Below are 26,121 nucleotides of genomic sequence, written 5' to 3'. Positions count from 1 at the left end.
CTATCATGTATAAAGGGAGGTCATCGGTTTCTTAAAATATCAGATCCGTACTACCATTACCCAAAATTTCTCACTAAATTCAATCTAAAAAATGGTTACCAATGTATGTATATGTATGAATTTCTAACTACCAATTAAAACAAATTTTGCACATAAATTTCATAACTGAATGCAGCTACTGCATCACCCTCAATTTTCAATTAAAAATAAAATGTTGTTATAACTGTATGCCCTATAAAAGACTGCTAGTGAACTGTTTCACAACTGTAGCAAGAAAATGCTGATTCTCAAGCAATCAAACTCCATTTAATGCAGGACTTTATAAGCAGAAACTAACCTAATAAATTCCATTAAGAAATCTAACATACGTAAACCAGTTAAAAGTGTGGACCTTAGAGCATCAGCCTATCATGGCCCTGGGGGATGCATCAGTTACAAAATGATGTGTCAAGCTCTTCTCATAGCAAAACAAAACAGCAGGAAAAGGAAACTTGTATTAACAGTTTGAGTTTTTTAGATATCACAAGAAAGAATGACTATGCTTCCACTTAGTACCTTATCAACTGGTTTAGAGCATGTCCCCATAAATATTACTCATTCATTTGTAGTAGTTCACACACAAGCAGGGAGAATAATGACCAGATTACTTAATACAATCTACTCACATGTCACAGTTTCTAATAACAGACTCTTTTACATCAGGACATCCCCATCTCAAATAGCATTAAAATCTTCACCCCAATCTTTTCTGTACTTTTAAGTCTTTCGTTTGAAAGTACAACATGGCTAAACAATTATGTGACGCAACACTACCACAGGAGATTGGAAGAATTTCACCATACATAGACAATATCCAGTGTGTTTTACAGACTTTCAAATCCTATGCCCTGCCCTTGGTGTCCACACTAAATCCTGCCTTGCAAGAAAAAAACAAATCAAGATGCTGAAGTAGAGGTACTGTGATAGACACTGTTCTCAATGGCCATGGGAGCTCCAGTTGAGGATCTTACAGTACGAACACAACAAAGCTTTCTGGCAGTCTGCTGGTCTGTGTCCATCATTCCCACTTTCAGTCTCAGTCTCACACCTCCTAACTAGTTACCACCACCTCCTGCCTGCTGCTCATGGCTTCATCCTGTCTTAGAAGCAAAGAGTACTGCAGAGAACAGAGACATGAAGAAGGGGTCGACATCCCTTGCCCCATGCAAGTGCCCCTGTGATACCTGCTGCCCCACAGAAGCAATTGTTTCTAACTACTCAAGTGGTGCTGAGCTACTGGACTGACAGCCAGGAGGTGGAAGATCTGAAACCACCTCAAGCCGAGAGCCTTATACATCCCACAGACACACCACAACCTTACCTACACACTCAAGCATGTAAATATAATAGTCTTTGCTTGTTCCTCATACCTCAACATGACAGGCCCAGAGCAGTGAGGACCTTGGGTAAAACTTGTAAGTTTGAAAAATGAAATTTGAGTTGAAAACGCAGTCATTTGCATGAAGCAGTCAAAGCTTCCATGTGGGCCAGGAAAAAAGACTACTAACTTTAAAGGCATTGACTATTTCAGATTTCAGAGACAAGTTATCAGCATCCCTTTTGAGTACCGTAAAATGAATGTCTGCAATGCTGAAAACTGCTTTGTAAGTAGAAAAAAAAAGAAACCAAATCATCTGCTGCCAAAAAAAAAAGATCTTCCTCCCCCCTTAAATAAAATCACTCTCCTGCCCGTAAAGGGAATAGATTTTCAGGATACACTGTTTTGTCAGCAGTTTTATTTGCTATTTTGGTAATTCATGCTAATCTGCTACTTTGGCAACCCCCCACTTGCCACACTTTATTTTGCTGAATTTTGTGGGGGTAGAAAAAACCTCAGGGAGCCAGTGGAGACCAGGTGAAACAACTCAACCAACGCAGTCCCAGCCGCAGATGGGGATAGACCTGCCAGCGATGCTCATTGTCAAATCCTCCACAATTCACAGTTTGAAATGACACGTAATGCAGGTGGAAGGCAAAAGACAGAGCTGAGGTATTGTACCATGAGGTTTGAGACCAATTGCTGACTTTGGAACTATCATTTTACATTTCTTGAAGGCACAGCACTTGCTGAGGTACGAAAAATGAGGTCTGCATAGCTTTAGACTATGTCTGCACACACCTAGAGAGATCAATCTTTCAGATGAAGCGAGCCGGAAATCCTCTCTGCTGTAGGTAACCATTCAAGGTTCTCTAAAGACTTTTATTAAAGGTTCCCTAAAGGTTTTCGCTAGTACTTGGAGGCAAATCGTCTTCTTCCTGCTGCAGAGAGTGATAATTCATTGTCAGGATAAAAAAATCCCACGTGTGGTTGCATTTCAGCATGCTGTTAATGTCATTTCTGTAATGCTTTGTGAGAGTATCTGTGTGAAGGAAAACAATTATGATCCTTTCTCTGTAAGCGAGACTGCATGTCCTTATCTAATAAGGAAGGAAGGAAGAGACAGCCTGTGCAAAGGTTGGCCTGATAAAGGTTACTCCTGTCCACTTGCAAATCCCAGACTCCTTTCAAAATGAGAATTATGTGGGGAAGCATGGCAGACTGAAGTAATCTTGTTTTCTGTTACAATGCTTCTTTGAGCTCCATTTGCCCTAACAAAATTTTGCTGGTAAAGAACAAATAGGGCAACCATCAGATGTAAAGGCCAAGCATCACCAGTTCTGAACCAAAAGTGAAAAGGCATCAAGGAAACCCTCTATTTTTAAAACACAAATATCAAAGACCTTAATAAAAATTAAACACAAAGCAGATGCAATTTTCATAACCAACTTTAAGATGAAGAAACCAGCTGTCTCCTCAGACAGAGCTTTGGTATCTGTCTGTAATTTGCACGTGAAATCTGCAACTACGAGCAGTCTTAATGTCCAAAAGTCTTAATGAAAGCAAGACAATGGTTATTTTTGACAGGGGACGCTGCATGAAATGTGATATGCTCTCTAGGAAACTACCATTGCCTAAACTCAAAAACATAAAAAGAAAATGTAGACTTTAAAGGATCTGAGATTCACTGTGGCCAACTCAGCAAAGACCTCTGCTGAGTGCCTAGCTGCCAAAGTAGATGAAGAGGGAAGGATGGGCATAGGGCTTACAGGGGTCCAGGGGTGTGCACCAGGGGCTCAGTGGGGCTGAGGGAACTTGTATTCTTTGGAGGGACTGGAAAACTATGTCACCGAAAAGAAAATACTAACATTTTATGCATATTTAAATCCAGCGGAGAAAGAGATGCATTGTCAAAAGACCTTCAAAAGTATGTAGAGCTCCAGTGTTTCTGGCACACTACAGCCCAACGATGACTAAAGCTGAGAGGAAACAAAGCTCATTTTATCTCAGGCCCTGAAACACTAGGAAAGGCGTCAAGTTGTATTTCCTTTGGAATACAATTCTGCCTTCAAATGGAAGACAAGACTGGGACAATTTCACTGTCTTTAAAGAGACATATCTCTCTGGCTACTGTTAAAGCTTTAATAACCTAACTTCTCAGGATTTAATAAAAAGAGCTCCTGAAAAACAGTTTTTACCCTGTATGAGGCATCCTTTAAAAAAACCAAAGTGTCCTGGAGTGGGTATCCCCCGATTTCCTATGACGATACACAGGCACATTCTCCCAGTCACCCTGTCAGAGCCAGCATCTGGAAGAGCACAGAAATGCCTGCTGGAAGCACACACAGCATTAAATCTAACAGGCTAGGAAATAGTGTTTTGACTGAGAAATAGATTTTTACATGCTTTCATGTCATACCCTGCTACAAATACTCACCGCCTATGATAAGGAGGCCATGAAGATCTATGTGGGATCGCTTTGTTCGTATGTTCACAGCATGTGATTGAGCATAACTACGAATGTGCTTGGAGGACAAAAATGTTATTCTAAGATTAAAACTTATTAGCTCCCCTGACTGTATCAGAGCAGGATAATAATAATTTTCATGGCACCCATCAAATGGAAAAAAACATTAACCTAACAAATCTAAAGAAAAAGAAATCAAAACCATATTTTAAAATCTTTTCATAAGGGAAATAATAAATCGCTATTTGAACTAGAACTTAACATGTCAAAAATCCTGTATCATCTACTTTGATGGCATATTCTATGATATATAGTTTGCAATTCACATCATATCACACATACAACGAAACAATTTGGAATACTCCAGCTTCAGACAAGATTAACAAAAGTGGCAGCTCAGAAGGAAGAGACGTTGGAGGGAACATACTAGTTTCTAATGTTTGGGAAACAGAGAATATTTGGAAAGAGGGACACTATTCTGGAAGAACATAGCCCATAATCCAAGGGATGAGGATTAGTTATAAAAATTTTGGGGAGTGTTCATGATACAGGCATTTCAGTGGTATTAATGCAGGGAAAGAAGAAGAAATACAACACACAGCTTGTTCTGTCATTACAATGACCATGGAACCCCTGACTGCTGCTTCTAGAATAAAGAGTTAGTTTTGACGTACTTAAAAAAAAGCCTGGGATTTCAGTTTTTAATTTTAGATCTGATTTCCCAAGTCTAAAGAGCCAAAACCATGCTGACGTGAATGCCAATTTCCAGGTCTTTGCTGAACACCAGAGAGAATTCTGGATATAAACCTAAACTAGAGAATGCTGCGTGGTTGCTGGGTATTCAGGCAATCCATCCCAGATGCCATGTCAGACAGGTCTCCTGAAGTCCTTGGGGGAAGTACAACTAATGCTAGGTGTTCTGCCAACACAAAGTTGGGATACAGAAGAAAAGAGCAAGGAGAGATGGACCCTCACCTAATAATGAACCAGAAAAAAACCCTGCCAAAATCTTAAAAAAACCCCAGTCATGCTACGAAGAAAAGGTAATGCACACAAAATCTACGGGCTGGTAACACAAAGCCTTTACTTCCATATGGATATAGATGTCTGCAGAGTAATATGTAAGCCGAAAGGCTATCTGGCTGCAAACATTACTGTTCAATTTTAAACTGCCAGGCACAAAAAATTTGCATAGAGCTGTGAAAAACTCTTCTTTATGAAAATGCAGAACAGTATTAAAGCTGCTAATATTAATTTAATACTAAAAATGTGCTTATAATATAACTCCCTGAAATAGCTCATCCTGTATCAGCTTATTATTCTTTAAGTCTGTATTAGCCTATAATATAATTGTCCGTCTATTTGTTAGTTTGCATCTCTGTCTTCCAAAAAGCAAACCAAAAAATGTCCACTGCCAGAAAGTACTGAAGCATGGAGAAAAGAGAACAAATAATGGAAAAGCATAAAAGAACAGTCTAGGCCATTGTGTGATGACACGAATGACATCTTCCCACGGATGCCAGAAGCAATCCGCTGCCGTTTGACCAAGCAGAGGTGTTCCTTCTGGGATGACCCAGAACACGATTTTCATCTCATTGTTTCCACCCCAGTTCCCATTGCATATAAACAAATGCAAAAATATTTGCAATAGTATATGCTGTGAGATTGCATAGTGTTATTCATAGATTATAGGTCATGTTGCTTTTCTAACTCTACTACTGACATCTCTGTTATTGTTTTATTAATCTGATATTTAAACATTATGGAATAATCTTGGCAATAGTTAACAGCCTAAGTCTGTAGATATTCCTTTATATAAATATATATATGCATATGTAAGTGTGTATTTATATATCCATATATACACACATATTTTAAAAAAAAAATCACACAAGACGTTCAGCCAAATTAGGGTAAGTTATTAATTTGACATAGAGTATTTACTTGGACAGCTGGATTTTATAGTTTACTGGATGGATGTGGTATCAGATGTTCCAAAATAAATCAAATTTACAGCTATCCCTGTACTTTAAAATGTCATTAAACCTTGGAAAATAGTAACAGGGAAAGACATATTAGAATTTTATCCCTCAAATCCATGTTGCTTCTTTCTTTTGTAGAATGAAAGCAGACGTACTCATGTGAACACTCCGTATGATCTTAAAATGTACACGGTCTGCTCGCGTATTTTTGTTGATGCATTTAAAATCTATGTTTTATATTGAAATAATGCACCATGTTATGCAACTGCCTCAAACTATCTTAAGGTACTGCACTCACATGTGAAAGCACGGTGATAGCTTGACGCAAACACGCTGTATTTCTACTAAAATCATTATCCTCATTCTGTAGTCATGTCCACCTCTCAGTGCTCTCAAATACAATATTTTACAAATAAAATAGCATAACCTTATTCCCCAAAGCAGGTAGACTAGTTGAGGTCCCATCCTCTCTCCTTGCATGGCCTTTCTAGCTCACCTGCAGCTTTCCTCCAGTCTTAGCCAGTTAAGCTGGGGCACCTCCTGTCTCCTCTTTCCCTCGGTTCCCAGTGCCCCTCCTTCTGCTCAGCTGCTCACGTCTGCTCAGCTGGATCATGGCCTTTTGTTGTCTGATCCACTCACATTCCCCCATCTCTCTCTACTCCACCAGTTCAGCACCTTCCTCCAGCCACCACCCCTTATCTCCCTGCCAGCTTCTGGTTTCATCATGGCAAGGGCCCACCACAGATGTTGGCCAGGGCATGTGGGAACATAATGGAGAAATGACGAGATCAACTCTGCTCCTCAGAGATGAGGAAGGATCAAACATGTTCAGCTTGGAAGGAATCTCCACGTATTTCTAGCTGTTAAATTGCTTTGTGAGATGTGCAAACTGCAAAGCCTTTATGAGGGCTTAGAGACTTGTTTTCATGGGTTTTCATTTGAAAGGCAGGGTACTTGCCCATGAAACAAAGATTTGGGCTTCTGCTCCAGGGTGCTGTGACACCAGAGCATTTCAAAGAAAAGCCCTTGACAATTGAAAAATTGAAAATGTGAGCAAAGCAATAAATTTCCCCAGCCCTTTCCTTGGAAACACCTCATGGCTTCACTCAACATTTTCCAAAAGAATTCAGTTTAAAAAAGAAAGCTTGTAAGGATTAAAGGACACACTTTGTGTGGACAATTCCAGACCAAATAATTAAAGTGAAGTAAGGCATTATTAGTGCTAGCTAATAAAAAAGGGATTATATAAGGGGATATTTGGGAGAACCTGACAACAGGCATTGTGGCCAGCCGTGGTAAAACTGAGGGGATATGACCAAGTAACTTGCAATGAATAAAGACATTTTGCTGTATTTACAGCCTTCAAGGCATACATGCTCAGAAAAAAATGCAAGTTCAGCAGCGTCAGTGTAAGCTCCCCAGCTGTGGCTCACCTACACCACCGAGCCCCCTCCCCTCATTGCCCCCAGGCATCCTTTCTGGCTGGAACTGCTGTACCTGGCTACTAACACTTCCCTAGGACACATGGCTGAATCTCTGAACGAACACTGGATGTGAAAGGCTTTTGATTAGCAATGGTCAGTTTTCTCTATGAATATATGTTCTGCGGCAAGAATTCCCAAACTTAATTAGTTCAAGTGCCACCCTTGGCGGAGATGACCGTGGTGACAGAAGCTTCGGGATACATATGCACATATAGACACAGGAGAAGGCATTTCCATAACTGCTTTGAAGTAGCATACACAGCACTAGTGGCATTATAACATAGCTTGGGTTGCAGGGACAGGTGGAAAACCAGCAGTTGTTGCCAATGATTCTTTGTCAGTGGCCCACACCAGAATGCTTTGAGAGGCTACAAAGATAATCCATCTAGGACTGGCAGAGCTGTTCTCTTGGAAAATTTTCCTCTCATTTTCCAGACGGACCTGCATCTGCTGAAATTGCAAGCACATCTTCAGATTTTCCATCACAGAAAAGAAGGAACTATATATAACTCACCACACAGCACTATCTTTGTATCCTCAGATTCAGAGCTAGTTAACCTCAAAAATGTACTCAAAAGCTATGTTCAGTTGTGATTTGTTCTAACATAAGTTTTAAAATGCAATATAGAGAAGAAATTCAGTTTCCTACCTTTCTTGTAAGTGGCACTTCAATAGGGACGGGGACAACTTCTGCAAGCAGGCAGCCATAAAATGCCACCATGAAAGCAGCAGGATCGTTGTTAGGAAATACAAGTGTTACCTGAAACAAAAAGACATATGTTAAAACTGTTTTATACCAGCTTTCAGATAATGATAACTGGAGTTTCCATGCTTCCTTTTGGAGACAAATGATTACCGAACCATTTCTATGATAACTATTTAAATACATAATGAAAGAGGAATGAAGAATCAGAAGGAATTTATTGTGATAGATATTCCTTTTGTGAACATTTTCCCTTATGATGGAGTTAAATATTTTCATGCTGCATTGTTTCCTACATTGAAAATACCTTTCATCTGGTTCTCAATTTACTGATTGCTTTACAGATGTTAAATAACCATGTAAATGGAATTAACAGAATTTTACATTCTAATTTAATAATTTGCTTGTAGTTACTGAAAACAAGGTGGATCTGTGACCAATTCAGATCACGCAGACTTACTATGCCATTATGTCAATCATTAACACATGTTTTGTCTCCCTGTTTTGCCTCATTTTAGGATTGGACTGTTGTCCAAGTGCAGAAGTTTCTGTGTACTTGGAGAACACAAATAGCTGATACCTAGAGAAGGCAACGTCACATCCAGACCTGGCCAGGTAGCATGCCAACCTAGGCCTGGATTTGTTAAACTTCACAGCTTTAGTGCTAGGGAACTATTTTGATAAAAGAATGCCAAGAAAAGATGAAATATCATAGCAAATCACCTGTATGCTCGCTGGGTGCCCTTCCTCCCCCAATGTGACGAACTGTGCAGCTGACTGCTGCGGGCACTGCAGACAAAGATCCTCCAGGGGCAAAGGGGAAGGAGAGGCGAGAGCGCACAGTCTCGCTGAGGATCCAGCAACTTCGAGAGTCCACGACTCTCCTTGCAAGGGCAGGGAAGACTACTGCTCTCACTTACTGGTGAACGACCTCAGTCACTAGATCCTGTCTACATTTTTGTTTTGCTTCAGTCAGATGCACGTTTGCAGCTCATGTCTTAAAACAGGTGTAATGCAGCTGGTAACTATCTTGCACGGTCAACTGAAGTGGCATGCAAAACGCATGGTGAATGACTTCGAACTTAATTCCTTTGGGCTTGCACATAGGTTGAGAGTGTATTATTACAGCATCTTAAAATTTGCTGAAACTACTTAATAACTCTTGAGTTTTGACTGCTCTGACATCCATAGGAGTTCTGTGTTTCAGTCTCTTGACAGAAAATCATCATGTTTTCATATATGCTCCAAGGTTCAGTTACCGGAGATAGTGTTTCCAGTTATTTCATATGGCTTCAAAGATAGTTGCCTCCCATAGATTAACTTGATTTCTTCGAACTAGAAGAAATCTAACCAGCCTTGTCCAAGTAGGTCCAAAATATCTCTGTTTTTAAGCTGAAGCCTGAAGCCTGTAACTTCAGAATTGTTTAGAGAAACTTCAGAGAAAATACATTGCTACTTTATCTGTACGCTTGCACATGAAACAATCCAACTGCTGGAGGTGGCTGTGCAGAGCTTACCGTATGTCTTCCCCATGCACGTACCATAAACGGCCTCAAGGGAAACGGAAAGGAAGGGATTTTGCTAGGTGCACTGAGAGGATGGTAGAGTTTGCTGAGGCCAGCAAACATCTGAAAGATGTTGAAAGATCCCAAAAGATACTTTGAGGACTGTTGGTTTTTGTGTTGGCCTTTGTTTACATACATGCAGTGAAGGTTTGGCTGGGAATCTTTGCAAAGGAGCTGACAGAGGTGAAAAAATCTCACTGAAGTCCAGTGGGAATGAGGCATTAACTTCCCCTCCAAAAAACATTAATCACTAACAGACCCTACCAAATAAATAAATAACGTGTGTAAAAGCAAAAAGGGGTAAGGCTGAAGGAAAACAAAACATAGAGTCTATATTACCAGACAAGAATCTGGTTATCTAGTAGATATTTCAGAGGGCAAGCTTAATTTCCAGGCAGCTGTCTGGGGTGACACAAGGTTAAATTTCTGAAGTGACTATAGAATGCAAATGCAGTTCGTCGTGTACTGTAATAATATCAGAAACAGGGAATCAAATGCAGACACATTCACCTACTTTTTGGCTCAGACAAAGCACAAGAGTGATGTAATGGTAGTTATGAAAAATAGAGATTGTATTGATAGAAGATGCTTTTAAAGGGAAAAAGGCCTTTCTGAATTTTATATAATATTAACATAAGGAAACAATTACACTCTCATTTAGAAAAGACCAGAAATACATGTCTGTATTTCATTTAGTATTTAAAAACTACCTTTAACTGTTGTCACACAAAATACATTACTTAGAATAAAAAGCCATCTTCAAAGAGGTCAGAAAGCTTTTATGTTATTACAACAGGGGGATAACAGCCAGAATAACAGCCTAGAACATCAGATGTACACTAACACCTCATCTTCAACATGAAGTGGCTTCCAATGATCATGTTTCTGTTACACAGGGATGCTAGGCAAGATGTTTTTACAATGCAAAGCATATGCTTTCAGCACTCGGCTATAAATGTTTGTTTCACTGTAATCTAGGTGGACTTATTTTAGAAAAGCCGCAATTTGTTTTTTGTGTGTCCTGCACTAGCTAAACTTCCAGCTTTCAGCCTGAATTATCCACAAATCCTTTCTTAATGCTAGGAGATGCCAGTGGCTGCTGCAGTGAACGAATACGAAGATGGACGGTTAGCACACAACAGATAGGGAGAGATGCACGCTGCCCATATGTGAACTTTATTCCTTTTGGAGCTTTCTGGGTGGATTGTTTTGATGTGTACACTTGAACAACTTGTTTCTTCTGCTGTTGCTTAGAGACACACTTGTATATCAAGCAAAAGAGATTCTTCAGATCCTACTCCTGGCTGAACGCCATTGTAGGAAGTAATTTAGATTAAGGATCTAGAGATCCTTTAGTTAAATTCTTTATGATTTATTTCAAAAAGAGACATAGGAAAGACTGTCAGGTTTCATTTTTTAAATTTTTTTTTCTTCTTTTTTTCTTTTGGGAAGCGTTATTGCATGCTCTCATTTTTGAAGCCCTAAGAAACGTGCAATGCAAACAGACATGTTTCTCACGTGTGGCACAAGAGGACCAAGTGAACCAACAGTTTGAGAACTGCTATCAGACCCTGGGGGAGGAAGACTTAATCCCACCCTCACAACTCTAAGCACTAAGGCAGGACTAAAATTTGCATTTCTGACAAATTTGTTCTGGAATGTCCATCCCACGGCTTAAAGCCAACCTGGAATGGGACCTGTGGAAATTTCTATACACGCTCTGGCAGAGAAAAGGGGTAGCAGGCTTGGCCAGCCTTGACAGAGGAAGCGGTAGGTTTGTAAGTACGTCAGTAGCAAAACCATAGGATGTTCTTGTTTTCATTTAAGAACTTCAAGGGTTACCTCTATAACCCTTGCTCTCTGTGGACTTTATCCACTCACCTAGATTCAGCCTCTAGCAGTAGCTGCATCAGAGTCAGGAACCAGGAAGGGAAATATTCTCCATGTTACCGCTCAGCGCAATTTATTTATTTAACTGGCTGCCAAAATGTGCTTACTTTGCTTGTCTTTGTCCTCCACAATGCTTCTCTTGCTTCTACCATCTCAACAACTACAAAGTCATTAGTAAGTAAGTTTTTTACCCACACGACACCTCCAGGCTCCAAAAGCAAGCTTTTGCTAAACAGACTGCTGTTCTATGTCCAAAAATCACTTTCCATGGGAATGTTTATTGTTGATGTTGCCACGACTTCAAGTTACCATTCAGTGAGTACCAGCTCAGCTTATTTATTATGCAATTCAAAACATCTGTCTGAATGATCAGTCTTTTTCTGAGCAAAAGGCAGATTTCACCCTCCCAACATTTTACTTCATTAATTTCCTCTGAGCACCACAAATACCTCATTCTCTCTCTGTCAACATGGGATCTGAATTATTAGTAATTAAAAATCATTGAGATGATAGATACTCACCCTGTCTCCAGGTCGTACCATTGGTTCTTGTTTTGTGCCTAATTTATGTAGTATATTGTAAGCAACCTTCATACTTCTGGTCCAAAGTTTGCCTATTAACACAAAATTTGTGAAATTAATTTTAAAGTTCTTCTTATGTTTTACAAGATTATTCAAAGGAAAGAATACCTATGCAGTGAAAAAAAAAAAAAAAAGTAGGAACATTATTAGTTTTCCAACTAAACATGACAACACTACCAGGACTAGTGGAAATATTTAAATACCCATCAGAAGCTTTCTTTGAACTTCTTTTTTTCAGGACAGCAGCATTTTTAAGAAGAAAATAAAAAGTAAGAATGGAACATCATCAAGTCCAGACAGATCACTGTAACACCCTTAGCTGTAGCAAGCTGGGCAGGCCACGTTTCAGCCCAGGCTGACCTCCGAGGGCAAGACTTGGGTTTCATGATGGCACTTCTCCCACCCCAAGTCACCAAGGGGAAAAGGAAAGGAGTCCCAAGAAGCAGAGACAAGGAAAAAAACCCAACAAACAGAAAACACCCCGCCGCAAAAGGGGCACACTGAAGCAGCAGGGACCCTCTCATCCTTAGCACACCCGTAGGCTGCATTCACTTTTAATTCTGGGCCTTCTTCCATTTAACTTGGCTTTTTCTTCTCACCCCCTCCAATATCCTCCCTTCCCTCAGTTTCATTTCACTCGCCCCAGGTACCCTTCCATTTAACCACCTCTCTTCTCCCTTGCTTCACCTTTCCATCTCTGCACTTAGCTAATCCTCATCAAGACCTTACCACAATATTCTGTAAAGAAAAAAGTCTCTCATCAGAAGACCTCGTTGGCCACGTTACATGCCTTTCATTAATCCTTCAAGTGATCGGCATCTTCCAGCTATGCAAGCTCTTTCAGATTGCCTTTGTTTAGAGACCTCGTTACTTCCATTTGAACAATACCAAGCGTAACAGCCCTTGTTCCTGGCTGGCCCCTGGGTACTGTCTTTAAGCAGTATTCAGTCTGACAGTAACAAATCTTTAATTCATGCCCACCAATAACTTAAACGATAATAGGTTCTGACAAGAGATTACCTATGGGGTTCAGCAGTTCAGGCTCCCAAACAGGCAGTATTGCTATTTATAACTAAGGCAAGTAGTTGTTATAATAAGTAAGTTCCCCCACATCCTGGTTATAAAATGCAACACTATTCAATTATTTTTAAGTGCAAATCTGATGTAAATGTAACATACGATGAGAAGGCCAGATTTTCTTTTTTTCCTCTTAAGGAAAATTGGAAGGATCACTGCTGCTTGTTACTAAGAAAGTACTAAATGCAATTACTTCTTATGAAAATGGTAATATTGTATCATCAAACTATGTTTTGCGAAGTTTTAAATTTATTTAAAATTACTCCTGTATTTGCATGCTGAACTGCCTCAATGCTCAGAAATAAACATGACTCAATTCTCTTCCACTAGAAACTCAGCGTGGATACAGGAGAGCATCTGCAGGGTTAACCCTCACAGCACTATGGCAGAACCACCTGCATTTGATGGAAAGAAAGTCTTTAAAAGCATCCCTGCTGCTACAGTCAACAATTAAACTTGACAAGCGAGTAGGATAAAAACAAGGATGCCTTAAGAAAGCAAATATTCTTTTTCTTAAAAGTTTCCAACATTGAAGTTTCAGTGACAACAAACTTAAAAGAGCAATTAGTAATGATACAGAAAATCAGAGAATGGAAATCAAAAGCCTAGCAGAAGTTCTGAATTGCAAGAAAGAACCATCTTTACACAAAACACTTTCAAGCCTGGAATGAACATTGCGTTTTTAGTCTCTTTTCTGAGAGACATAAGGGGCTGCTGTGAAAAGTTCTGTCTGAGCTATGGAGATTAAATTTGTTACAAGTCTTACATTTGCATTTGTGGCACATTCACCCTAATTTTTCATCTATCAAATGTGCCATCTTACAATATTTTCTTCAAAATCTAAGGGCTATTTATATTAAGATGCCTTCTTTCAGAAGTACCTGAGTACTCAGTACAACCATCTCCATGTAAGTGATCCGAGTAAATGCAGAAATTAAGTTTTCTCAAAGACTAAGAAAATTTAAAGGAGTACTTTCTAGTAAAGTTTTAAATAATTAAGCCTTTAAATACATTTTTTCATGATGCTGTTTTATTGTCAAAATTCTATGTCAGCTTCTGAAACATAGAGCATATAAGGCTGCCTCCCTAATTCCTCACCTTTCTGTTTAAATACACTTTGAACTACACAAAAAATGTCCGTAACATTTTCTAACGGCCAGAAAAGACTTGAATTTTCTGTCACCACAGCCCTTTCCCGCTCTGTTCACTGGTGCAACACCAAACTACATTAATTAGCCGAGATAACTGCATGTGCGTATTGGGTATGAAACTGCAAAACTGGAACAAAGCCGCTTGTTTGCATTCAGCTGGGAAGGAGCTGGAGTGCACGGTCTCTCCTGTGGCCCTTAAAAGCTCCAGCACTTGGCTCTCACCCTTGCAGGCTCTGCCTGCCCCTGGCTGCTGCCTGCCCCTGGCTGCTGCCTGCCCCTGGCTGCTGCCTGCCCCTGGCTGCTGCCGCCTCTGCGCCAGCACCGGCAGCGGCAGCCGGCGCAGGCCGAGCCCGCAGGGCACCCTCGCAAGCAGGCAAAGTCCATGCAGATCTTCAACTGGATCGTGTTCAACAGGAAGCCCATAATTTTTCTTCCAGGGTATATAGCTACGTTCCAAAAAATAAATAAAAAAAAGGGCTACAAAGGGAGTAGTAATCCAGAAGCTGGAGCCAGGAATGTGTGAATCATCAGGGCCCGATCCGTGGCTGCTGGATGGGGTGCAAGCCCAGAGGTGAACAGAACCGTGTGTTTATTTTGCCACCTTCGCTGTTTGGCCCCTGAAACGTCACTAAGAAATACAAAGGACTCCACAACCGCAGGCTAAAAGCCCTCAGTAACAGAGGACACTATAAAGAAGGAAATCTTTGAAGTACTTCCTTCCTTGGTTCTGCCTAGGTTGCAATTCAGTGTAATTCTTCCTTTGCAAACTCGAGAGATTAGACGTGGCTGGGAAAAAGCCGATTGCCAGAACCTCTCCCACAACCCCAATGCTGTGACCTTGCCGCGACTTCCACGCAGTGCCGTGGCGAGGTGGCCAGCTGTGCTTCACCCATGGCTTTCGCCCTCCGGCAGGGCTTACGCCGCCGGGCTGGCCCTCCTGCGGGGTACGCAGGCTTCCTCGCGCGGGCTGCGGCCAACATCTGGCTGTTTGGGGCCGCTGAGGATACGTCCCGTTGTCCTCAGCCAGAGTGCAATGAAGCACCGGTCCTCCTCGGATAAACACAGTGCCGTTAATCTTCTTGAAGTTCTTGCATTTGGCTCGAAGACAGGAGGGCAGATGTAGGAAACTCAAGCAACAGTTTTATTTAGTAGCGAGCGGACCAGCCCGTGTGCCAGCTCAGTGCCAGAGCTCCTTTCGCTGCAGCGGACAGCTGCCCTCCCCGCCGTTTCTCCAGGTGAAGACCAGAGCCCATGAGCCCTCCTCTTCTTCACCTTCCTGCCCGCATCCCCGCTGCAGCGGGGTCCTTTCGAACGACGCTCCCACCTGCCTCGCCAGCCACAGGATTTGTCCCTGCCAGGCTCTGATCTGCTCACCAGCCATACGTGAGCAGCTACTTTCTTGCATTTAAAAATGAAGAATTGCTAAGTCATCTACAGAGATAAGTCAGTAGCGAGAGATTTGAGTGTCCAGGGGTGTTTGAGGCATGAGGGTACTCTCCAGCAGGGGCCCGGGCTCTGCAGACCCCGTGCCGTGCCTGCCAGTCACACACACACATCGTGGTAACGTGGGGCACTCAATGTTTAAGCACCTGAATTACCCCTCAGTTTTCAGGTCACAAAACTATTTCCCAAACAAAGCAAACTAGTAGGTGTCCACAGAAGTGTTTCCCAAGTTGATTTTGGAAAACAAAAGCCCAACAACATCCAGTTAACACACACCTCACCACTACTGCAAATTATAACCTTGTTCCTACCTCCCATCAAGCCGCTAATTGTGGTGCTGCTTTCCAAAATCTTGCATAACTCCACAAGATGGTAAGCAATTAAGCTTTCCTCTGCATCTATCATTGCCTAACTTATAATTGCTTACTGAAAGCACTGAAATAAATCTTCTTCTTCTAAAGAGGATTGCATATTCCTTAGCCACTTCTGTCACTGCCCTAGCAGTGTGTTTACGCAGGGAGGCGAAGTCACCTTTAATGCTCTTCACACACTTGCAAACTAAGCTGAGTGTTCCCGCTGCCCAGCAAGTATCAGCAAGCACCGCTACGCCTCTGAAGCCGAGCCACACCCAGCAGAGATGGCGTACGCAGATACTCTCGGTGGGACGGGATGGAAAACAGCATCTCGCTTTCTGGCAGCTGTGACAAACACTGTTAACACCTGTGTGGGGCAAGTCCCTTTTCTTTTGCTGCTGGAATTTTGATTTAGTTGAATTGTAGCAAATCTACACCAGCAACCACATATTTTACATTTCACTTGTATTCAGTCTTGTTCTTTTCTTAACAGCCTATGCAGAGGGCCATATCTTTTACCAACTAAAATTTAGCAAGCCGGCGTGAGTTAATAGCCAGTCCCATCTGGTTAAGCAACACATTATGAGGGTAAAGGAAACCACCAGGTCTTAAAAACCACACAAAAAGGGATCAGTTAACAAAAATTAGATCCTTTCCACATGACATTGAAGTAAATCCCCTTCCACTTCCTTCGTAAATCTGTAAAAGGACTATACGTTTGTGTTGAATGTAAAGAAGGTTATAAGAGAAAAGCTGTATCAGGAGAAGACTCAGACAGAAAACAAACCACACTCAATGTCCTTATCGTCTTCAGGACGCTTTTCAGAATCACACAGCACTAGCTCAACACAGCCAAACCAGTGGTCGCTTACCAATCTCCGTGCACAGCAACTGTGAGACTGCCAAAGTTTAACTGCAAATAATTTTGTCAAATATTCATTTTCTCAATATCACAGTATGACATTTCTTATATTAAACAGAAACAAGAGTATTGATTAAATCTGGTGTAAATGGCAAACTTCCTAATGCTACGCAGGTAAAGGGGCACTTTTTCGGCTTTGCAAAACAACAGTCGCAGTTCTGCTGCTCTGTTAACCTTTTCTTCATAAGCTCTTTAGATCCATCCTGAGCAGCAAATGAAGTTGTTGTCTTTTGGGAGAAAAAATCCAAAGAAAAAGAACAAAAATGTTCTGTTGCAGAGAATAAAAGACTCCAAACATACTCGGAATAGAGGTAACCTTGCTATTACAGTGCTTGATACTCCAGTCTTAATCATAGATTGTAATACAGATTTTTTTTAAAGTTATTTTCTGTCTTTTTATTAAAGAAAAAAAGGATTGAAGTATTAAACAATCATAAAATTGCTATCTGTCTAGGGACTTGAACTATGACTATCCATACTTCTGCAAGCGCTGAGTTATTGCAGAGATCAGGACAGTCTGGTTATGTAGCTACTTGGTTAGAAGAGTCCCGACTCCCTCTCTCTCCTCCTGATTGTGAAATTCCTGGCCTAGGAGATGCTGGCCGCAGGAGGACGCGGGGGGCCGGGTCGCACGCCAGGTGCAGCACGGCTTGGGGTTGGCTGTTTTCGGTCTGTTGTGAAGTTTCAGCCATCTCAGGGTATCTCTAGTATAAGCTACATCACCTCTGCTACGGCAGCATGTCTTTGGCCTCCAAGTGTTTACAGTTGCATTGAGTATTTTTTTATGGACAATTCATTTGAAAACAATGCCATTTTTCAGGCATTTCTTTCTCCACAGAATCCAAATGGATAAAGAAAAAATACTTCTCTACCCAGAGAGCCTTCTCTGCTCTTTTTTGCTAGGCTTGCTGTCTTCAACAGGCCTCTGATGTGCGTAACAATACATCGGAGCTACTGAGAATCGTTTTTAAAAAATCTGATTCAGAAAGTGTTAGATAAAGGAAATGAGATTCTTTGAATCAGATGTAGTTAACTGGTACTCGTTTTGTTGTTTTTAATAATGGTTACAATAAGAAAGCTCAAAACTTGCTCATTCCCAAATTACTTTCCACTTTTTACTTTTTCCTCAGCCTTTCTGATTCTTCTTAGAATAATCATTTTAATTAAGAAAAGTAAGTGTGATAGCATAAGTACTATATAGGATTTAATTGTCCTTTATTCACATTTCTCCTCTAAGAAATCACTAAGCACTTCATTATTAATACCAACAATACCAAAAGCAGATGCCTGACTACTCTGATTAACTTTGTCTGAGCCAGAAATTGTCTTCCTTTTCCTCAAAGAACATATTAGATTTCTAGTCAGAGTTCAGACTTACATAAAACCTGATAAAGACATCTTTCCTTCCCATATCTCAGACATTTCAATTTATGCATATTCAGTGATTTGATTTATAAAGGGATTGTGAATAACTTAACTTAGATGTTCTCCACTTAACCAAGTTCCCAGAGGAACAAAATATTTGAGAAATAAGTAATATTCATAGTTTTTCACTCACTAGAAAGAGTATAAGAGTTTTGAGCACATTAAATAAAGATTACAGCTGGGGCACTGAGAACTTCAAGAACTGAGGCAATCCGCTTCAAAAACTTGGTTGAAAAAAGATCAAGTCTACGAGTGCAGTTTTTCATTTCTTCTATCTATCCACAGTAATCTGAGACACATGGAGGAAAAAAGTCCTGATGTGCTATGAAGACAAAAAGCTCAAAAACATGCCGAAAAAGACACAGGAGATATAAGGCATTACAAATCAGATGAATTCCTGCAGAGAAATGGGAAGGCAGAGATGATTTTAAGAAACAGCTGAAAGAATAACTTCTTTAAACTAGTCCCCCTTATGGCACAACAGCACATCATGATCTAGAGCACTCACCACTTAAATCCCCACTAACTGTATCATATCCACATCAGCCACTGTTAGGTGGGGAAATTCATTCCAGTAAATCACACGAGGTCTTATTGCACCAATCTGCTGCTGTCTGCCACAGCATAGCATAGCTTGGCCATCGGTCTGGATGTCCTGTCTCTGGACAGGACAGCAAAAGAGTTGTGAGGAAGGCTTTGGAGAAGGACAATTTTGTGGACTCTCAGAGAGCCCCTTTTCAGCATGCAAGGGCACCAAGGGGAAGTATGAAAGCATCCTGGAGAGATGCAAGAGGCCAACACTGCATTTTTCAGGGCCAGAGATAGCCTGCTGTAAGAATCAAGACTAAGGTGACAGATGGGATGAGACTTAACCATGTAGATGCAGCAGCAGGTCTGCATTTGAAAAGATTTGCTCCCAAAATAACCTGCAAGGTTTAGACACAGAACAGCTGTACAAAACTAAAGACATGTCCAGGTCATGTATGATGAGTTACAGCCCGAGTGGCGGGCAGGGTGGCAATATTGTCTGCAATGATCCACAAAGGAGGAGATAAACATGCTTGGTGTTAAGGGAATAAGTACTCCTGCTCAGATGGGCTATGACCTAGCGGATAGCTACAGAGACACTCCTGGAATCCAGTTTGGAAAGATGGAAAGAAGCCTGGAATAAGCAGCCAAACCTGCAATTCATCCATGCAGAGGCCAGAAATTGAAGAAGATGCTGTGTATGAAAAAAGTAGGGATCAAACGACATCATGTAGAAGCCTCCTCTTAACCGGAAAGCTGGAGGATGAATGAAGAGGATTTCCATGAAGACGCAAGAGGGTGTGAGAAAAGGCTGATGCAGAAACAGTAAACAGAGGTAAAATAGTCAAGAAGAGGTGCATAGTGACCATGTTGGTAACATGTTAAAGACTGAACTTCTAGAAACAGGATTATTCTTAAAACTCTTGGAATATTTGTCAAAATTGTGAACACATGAAAGATCCTGGTAATGGTGTTTCCTTAAATTGGCAAAGAACCTGAATAAAACCGTGAGGTACAAACTCAGAGGCTACTGAAAGTCCTCAATGTTGATATTTTAAAGTTTTAGTCATCTGATCATAGCATGCACACAAGGAAATGAAGTGTCACATTGATACCATGTGGTAGGACTGTGGGTTAAGCTCATCTTTCAAAAGTTTATTACCACCAGGGCCAGTGGAACTATGGGATAAAAATTACACAGGGATAAAAATTAATGAATAAGAGTGTCTTTGCTGAGTTCAAGGCTTAATGTCTATTAATGTTCAACTTTAAAAAATGCCATGCCCACAGCTGCTAGAAAATACTACAGACACAAAAGGTAGAATAGCTACAGCAAAATCATTCAGAAAGTCACCAGTAAAATGGCAGGTGGCTGTAATGTTAATGATTTTTCAAAAGTGAATGGACATTTCCCATGAAGAAGAATGTCAGCTTGAAATCTAGCTGGCAGAGAAGAATTCACTAAATCTCTTATGAAATGTTTTGGTTTGTAATTTCTTTTATCTATAAAAAGAAAAAAAAAGGAAAAAAATAATTGATTTTTTCTGACCTCAGGAAACTACTGAAAGGCAACAGCAAAAACCATATCCTAGAGTGCTGCCAAATGAAAGTAATGAAAACATGAATTTTAGTCCCATTTTTCTCAGGATTTGGACAATGTAGAAGAGGTGTTTGGAAAGAGTTAGCTTAGGATAGAGAAGCAGGCTAGGTGGCTCTGCGAGCCACGTGGATGAGTTCCTCAGGTTGATTTGCTCAGCCTCCAGCCCTTCAGGCGAAGCAGGACATATGCTCAGACTCTCTGGACAGAATCCCATATTCAGAAGAATGGTCTGATTCTCACTAACATCTTAATTTTCTTTCCTGTCCAATTTATTTAGGGCATTCAGTAGATGATAGGAATTGCTCTTCTGCAAGCATGTAATTGCAAACTTTAAAATTCTTCTCTAGTTCCAAGTAAATGTCCTTAAGGAAGAAAAACATTGATCAATGGTGAATCATATGTTTACCTCCTAATTTAAGGAACTTCTTAACTCTAAGATACCTGAAGGGAAAATATTTCATGTATGACCTTCAGTTGCAAAGGTTCCGTTAGGCTTTAAAAGCCTTTAACTATATTTGCAATGCCAAACTTGCAGCAGGCATGTTTTCGGCCAGGGACCATCACTCAGTCTGACTCCTGAATGGAAAGGAACATTCAGCACTGAACCGAACAGACAGACCTCTATAACACAGCATGTAAAAACATTCTCTGCACAGAACTCTAGGTCCCTGAGAAGGCAGAAATAAAAAAAGCAAAATAATTTTTTATATCCGTATCAATAGCATACAGAAATGTTCCAACTTGCTTTCAAAGTTTGACCATTATTCATAATAATTCCTTTGAACATCTCCCAAATGTCCCCTGAACATCTCAAAATTATAAGCTATATGGGAGTTACTTGTCAGAGATAGCCTTATGTTTATTTTTATTTGTCCTTTCTTGGTTGCAGTAGATTGTCAGGCAGTACACATTGAATTATATCAACATACCAAAGATCACTCTGAAATATATCCTGGCAAATCTATTTCAAGGGGGTATATTTGCTAGCTGTACAGCTACGTATCAGGAGGAATAATTCAAATCACACTTACTACAATGTCGGCAGAACATGGGAAAAAATCCTATTTTGACTTCTTCAGGAAGCTGGTGAATTTTTGTATACCAGATTCTGCTTTTGCAGAACAAAGCCTAGGCAATATCCAAAGGCAATTGATTTAGACATTAATCTTCAGAAAAATCTGCCCTAGGATGTATTTCTATTTAAAAGGTAGTTTTAATTTATGATCTGTGATTCCATGGGTGTATCTACTCAGCTTTTTTCCTTTTTGTGAAACAAATCATACTATAACATCTCAGCAATCCATACTCAGGCACCAAAAGCTTCAGAATTGTCTTACCCTACTCAGAAATGGAACAGATGCATCATTGGAGGGCGTTTTTCATTATATTTTTGCATCAGAGGGCTTTTTTCATTATAGTTATGCATTTACTATACACATAGATGCTGTATAGAATATATAATAGCACAAGGAGTTTGAAGAGTGCTCACCGTAAGTGAGAATATACAGTGGTTTTCCATTGGTATCCATAGTGGTTAGGCAAGGAGCTTTAGGTGAGATGGTCCCCCATCGCTGCAAAGCTGCTTCCAGAGAAGGCGGCCAATTTGTAACCACACCTAATTGTTCCCCACGCATAGCCAACATCTGAGCTCCTTCTGGCTTTGGCTGGTTTGGATCTGGCTGTTGAACTTATGATTATGAAAAGATATACAGTTACCATGTAAATTCTATACCTTGTATACACCTGTGTAACCAAGAGAATAAGTTACCTTTGCAAAATATCTTGGAAATAATAACATGCTGGAAGGTATTGAGAAGCAACAGAGAAATAGAACAGAATAATTAACTTTTAACTTTACCAGAGATGAAGCAACTGAAACATCTCAGGAACGCACGTGCTTATCCTTACACTAGCTCTACATGCAGGGAAAGAAACTGCTGAGGCAGCATGCATATATTTATCTTTGAAATAATCAACCTTTCTTTACTCCTAAGGAGACATGGAGAATACTTTTTCCTGGCAAAAATGCAGTAATGAGATGAACTGCAGAACTACTGAAAAAATGTACTTTAACAAGTCATCAGTAACAGATTGATTTAAGTCATGTTCTGTTACAGTGCTTTCTTACAAACTACTATGAAGACTATGTAAATCTCCACATCCTGGCAAATCTTAATTCTCAAAGCACTGGCTTCCTCAAAAAACAAAATCCATTTATTGACTTTATCCTTTTTTCTATCTTACATTTAGTTCATTTTTTCGATGTTTCTGTTACCAAGGATGTGTAAAACATTTCACATGCTCCCTCACTGACAGTTTTTCTCATATTGGTGTTCAAAAGCAATGGCTGTAACCCACACCTGAATGTGAAAAAAAAGCAAAGCTTCCCTCCACTCTCTTCTGTTGTTTCTCTGCAAGCAGAACCAGGAGCTGAGCAAACAAGAGAGACTTTTGACTCTACAGCACTACGTTCAAGCTCACTACAAGCAGATTCCACTGAATACCGATGCTTTTTGGTACTTGCCAGTACAGGGAGGGCTCACTTAGCTTTCGCGAAAGTCAATGTGCCAGACAAACATTTTACAGACTTTTAATAAGAGATCCCCAAACCTTTTGAAAAACAGTCATTTTACCTTCTAACAATTCCTCAAAGTCATCTACAAAGAACTCTCGTAATGGTGGTCGTTTGGGCCGTTTTAGTGTATTGACCAGCTGCTGAATCTTTGCTGACACTCTGCTGCTCACTGGTACTCCTGCAGGACAGGGATCAATGGAGACATCAGTCGACCGCTACGCTGAACGCCACCAGACGTTAAGTGGGGTAAGAAAAAGTCTAGGACTGCAAGGCCACCACAACTACAGTTTCATGCCATACCGTGACTCAAGTATGCAACATTAAGACATTAAGATCATTTCAGCAAAAAGGAACAATGATGACGCCTAGTTTAAATACAAACAATACAACAATGTCAGAGTGAGCTTGCAAAATTGGAGGCGAAACAGCACATAGACTGAGGGAGAGAAGCACAGTGAAAAAACCCTCCCTACAGCACATGTCAGTAACCTTAGAGAACTCTTCCAGGTGGCACTGGCAATGGTCAGTGAGAAGACAGGCGTTGGCTCTCCCCACGATCACTGGTCATACCAACGTTGTCTGACTAGGCTGCAGCTCAGCAAGGAGTGTGGCTCATAGGCTCTGCCCCATCATTTATTCTGGGTTTACACTGTAGTGGACATCTGTCCAGTATCCATCTTAAACATGGTTCACATCTTTGTATTACTTCAGCATGACCCTGAACAACCCTACAGCCAATCCCACCAGCCAGCGATCTCCAAAGGGAGCATGCTTGCCCATACAGGACTTTAAAAAACACAATTCTGAACAGGAGCGTGGGGCAAGGGGCACTTTTATAATATAATCCCATCAATCACCTCCCCCTTCCCTTTCCCCAGTCGAGTGCAAAGCCTCTGCAATGTTCATGTCATCTGTTCCTGAACTAATAGCTTCCTGTCACTGCATTGCAGGAATTTCACCTTCCTACCCTTCCATAAGTTTGGCTCCAAAACTTTTACCAAGTGTTTTTTAGAGCTGAAGCTGCTAAGTTTAGATGCGATTCACTTGGTCAACAATTCCACACCTTGCTGAAATATCGTTTAGTAAGTTTTAGAAAAGAGGAGCAGTAAATAAGAAAGGGTTTACAAATAACTGTTTTTCAAAAAAAAATACAGTCAGAAAATAAAACTTCAAACATGTCACTTTTCAAGATGTAGCCATCCTAGCATGTCACTTTCTTTGCCATTTAAAAACCAGACTAGCTGTAACCAGGCAGCATGATAAAAGCAGATCTAAAGAGAGTCACTGCTTTCTTTTGCCAAACAATTTCTACAGGGAATCAGCTCTGCTGATTAAGAAATATTTCTCTATGTCGGCTTCATTTATACCAGTTTATTTTAGGACTGTAAAGATGCTGCAATTTGGTACATGTTTATAAGTGAAAAGTGCTCAGAAGAAACAAAGAGCAGATGCATACAGTAGCCACTAAAAGGGTTACGATACTCGAAAAAAACCCAGTTTTGCTTTGTGACATACCATCACCAGTCTCCATAAGTTCAGCGTTTCCATACTTCGGTGCCACCCGTGCTGTTGATCCTTGCGGTCTTTCTACTTGTATTGAGTGTTCTGAGGTGTAAGTGGTAACATCTGGAGGGGCAGAATGATTTTCTGTGAAAAATAAGTTAAAAGGTTTAACCGTGTACCTCTAGTGTTGAAGGGCAGAAAAGCAAAGGGGAGAGGAAAGGATACCATTTGATTTTTTTTTTCCCCAACATGTAAACAGGCGTTAAAGTTAATGCACAAAATGAATGTATACAACTATAATGTACAGCATGATTTTAATAAATAAAGTTTCGACTGATTAAAACAGGGGCTGTATATCTGCAATCATATAAGCAATAGGCTAAAAAAATGATACAATTAGGTTGTAGGTTCTCCACTGACATTTAATTTTATACTAAGTTAAAGCTTGTGAACAGTCTCAAAAAGAAAAGACCCAGACAAATATACTTCTGATAGATTATTGCATCAGTTTTTCTAAATAAAAAGAATACAGCATATTGTCAATCACTTGCAAGTGCTAATGCATATCCCTTTTATAACATCTGTATTTTGAATAGGCCAATTTTAGTTAAGAAAGGAATTTGTTCGTATATTAGTAAAAAAATCAATCATAGCAGGGTTGGAATCCAGGGGAAAGAAATAAAAGGTAAAGAAACATGAACTTTGCATTCTGCATGGACACTTGCTTGTCTACTATTTTTAGACAGAGCTATTTCAATTCTTCCGCATAACAAAGACTTGTCTTCCAGAAGGCAAACACAATTTGGTCTGACTCATGCCAGCAACGCCAAACAGTTCCACAGAGCTAATCTTTCTCTTTCATAGCCTGATAACTCAGCAGGCTACCACAGTTTGTTTTCCCATGTTTTCAAGTCTGCGTCTGTATTACCTATGTATTTGTACTATTTTTATGGATTGTCTCATAATTTTTTTCCAGGTTTTTATCAGCATTAGAGTAGATGGAGATAAATACCACGAGCAAATAACAACTTCTCTCTCGATTGACATAAATGATCCCCAGCAGCCTCTGAGATACAAAAGAAGGCAGGTCTCCATTCTGTTGCCGCTGAAGTGAAGAGGAATGCATTCCATTTTACAATAGGGTAAGAGTCTTTAAAAATGCAAAAATTCTGTAAAAACTTCATCTTGTTCCAATACTATTTTCAAGTCATGCTTTTTATTAAATCTGTCCTATAAGAATTATGGTGCCGTAACTCTACTGTAACACCAACTTCTACAGTAAATTTCACCTCACATGTAATTATAAAGCATTTTCATGAGTCTTGAACTTTGGATCATTGTAATTCTTGTGCATTCAATCCCAAATTCACGCACCATCAACACAAATAACTAATTTTTATGGCTACGCATACACTAACAGGATGCTATATTAGATGCCTATTTTGCATACTTCTCATTTGAAGGTAGCATTTTAAGGACAATCATCATGAAAAATCAAGACATTATATTAATGTC

At 40.2% G+C, this 26,121-nt stretch overlaps 1 protein-coding gene across 1 annotated transcript in view; it reads right to left on the bottom strand.

Moving 5' to 3' along the window:
- DIP2C (disco interacting protein 2 homolog C) overlaps positions 1-26,121 on the bottom strand; it is a gene marked incomplete at its 5' end in the record, with an annotated part of 324,759 nt that overhangs the window by 85,655 nt on the left and 212,983 nt on the right. The window contains 5 exons of the mRNA XM_082316598.1: positions 7,940-8,050; positions 11,970-12,061; positions 22,018-22,215; positions 23,162-23,281; positions 24,619-24,750. Of these exons, the coding sequence (XP_082172724.1) occupies positions 7,940-8,050; positions 11,970-12,061; positions 22,018-22,215; positions 23,162-23,281; positions 24,619-24,750 (653 nt within the window). The remainder of the gene's footprint in view (positions 1-7,939; positions 8,051-11,969; positions 12,062-22,017; positions 22,216-23,161; positions 23,282-24,618; positions 24,751-26,121) is intronic.

This window comes from Platalea leucorodia (genome assembly GCF_965183815.1).
Source record: "Platalea leucorodia genome assembly, chromosome: 1".
Classification (NCBI taxonomy): Eukaryota; Metazoa; Chordata; class Aves; order Pelecaniformes; family Threskiornithidae; genus Platalea; species Platalea leucorodia.
This window is presented reverse-complemented; position numbering and strand designations above follow the sequence as displayed.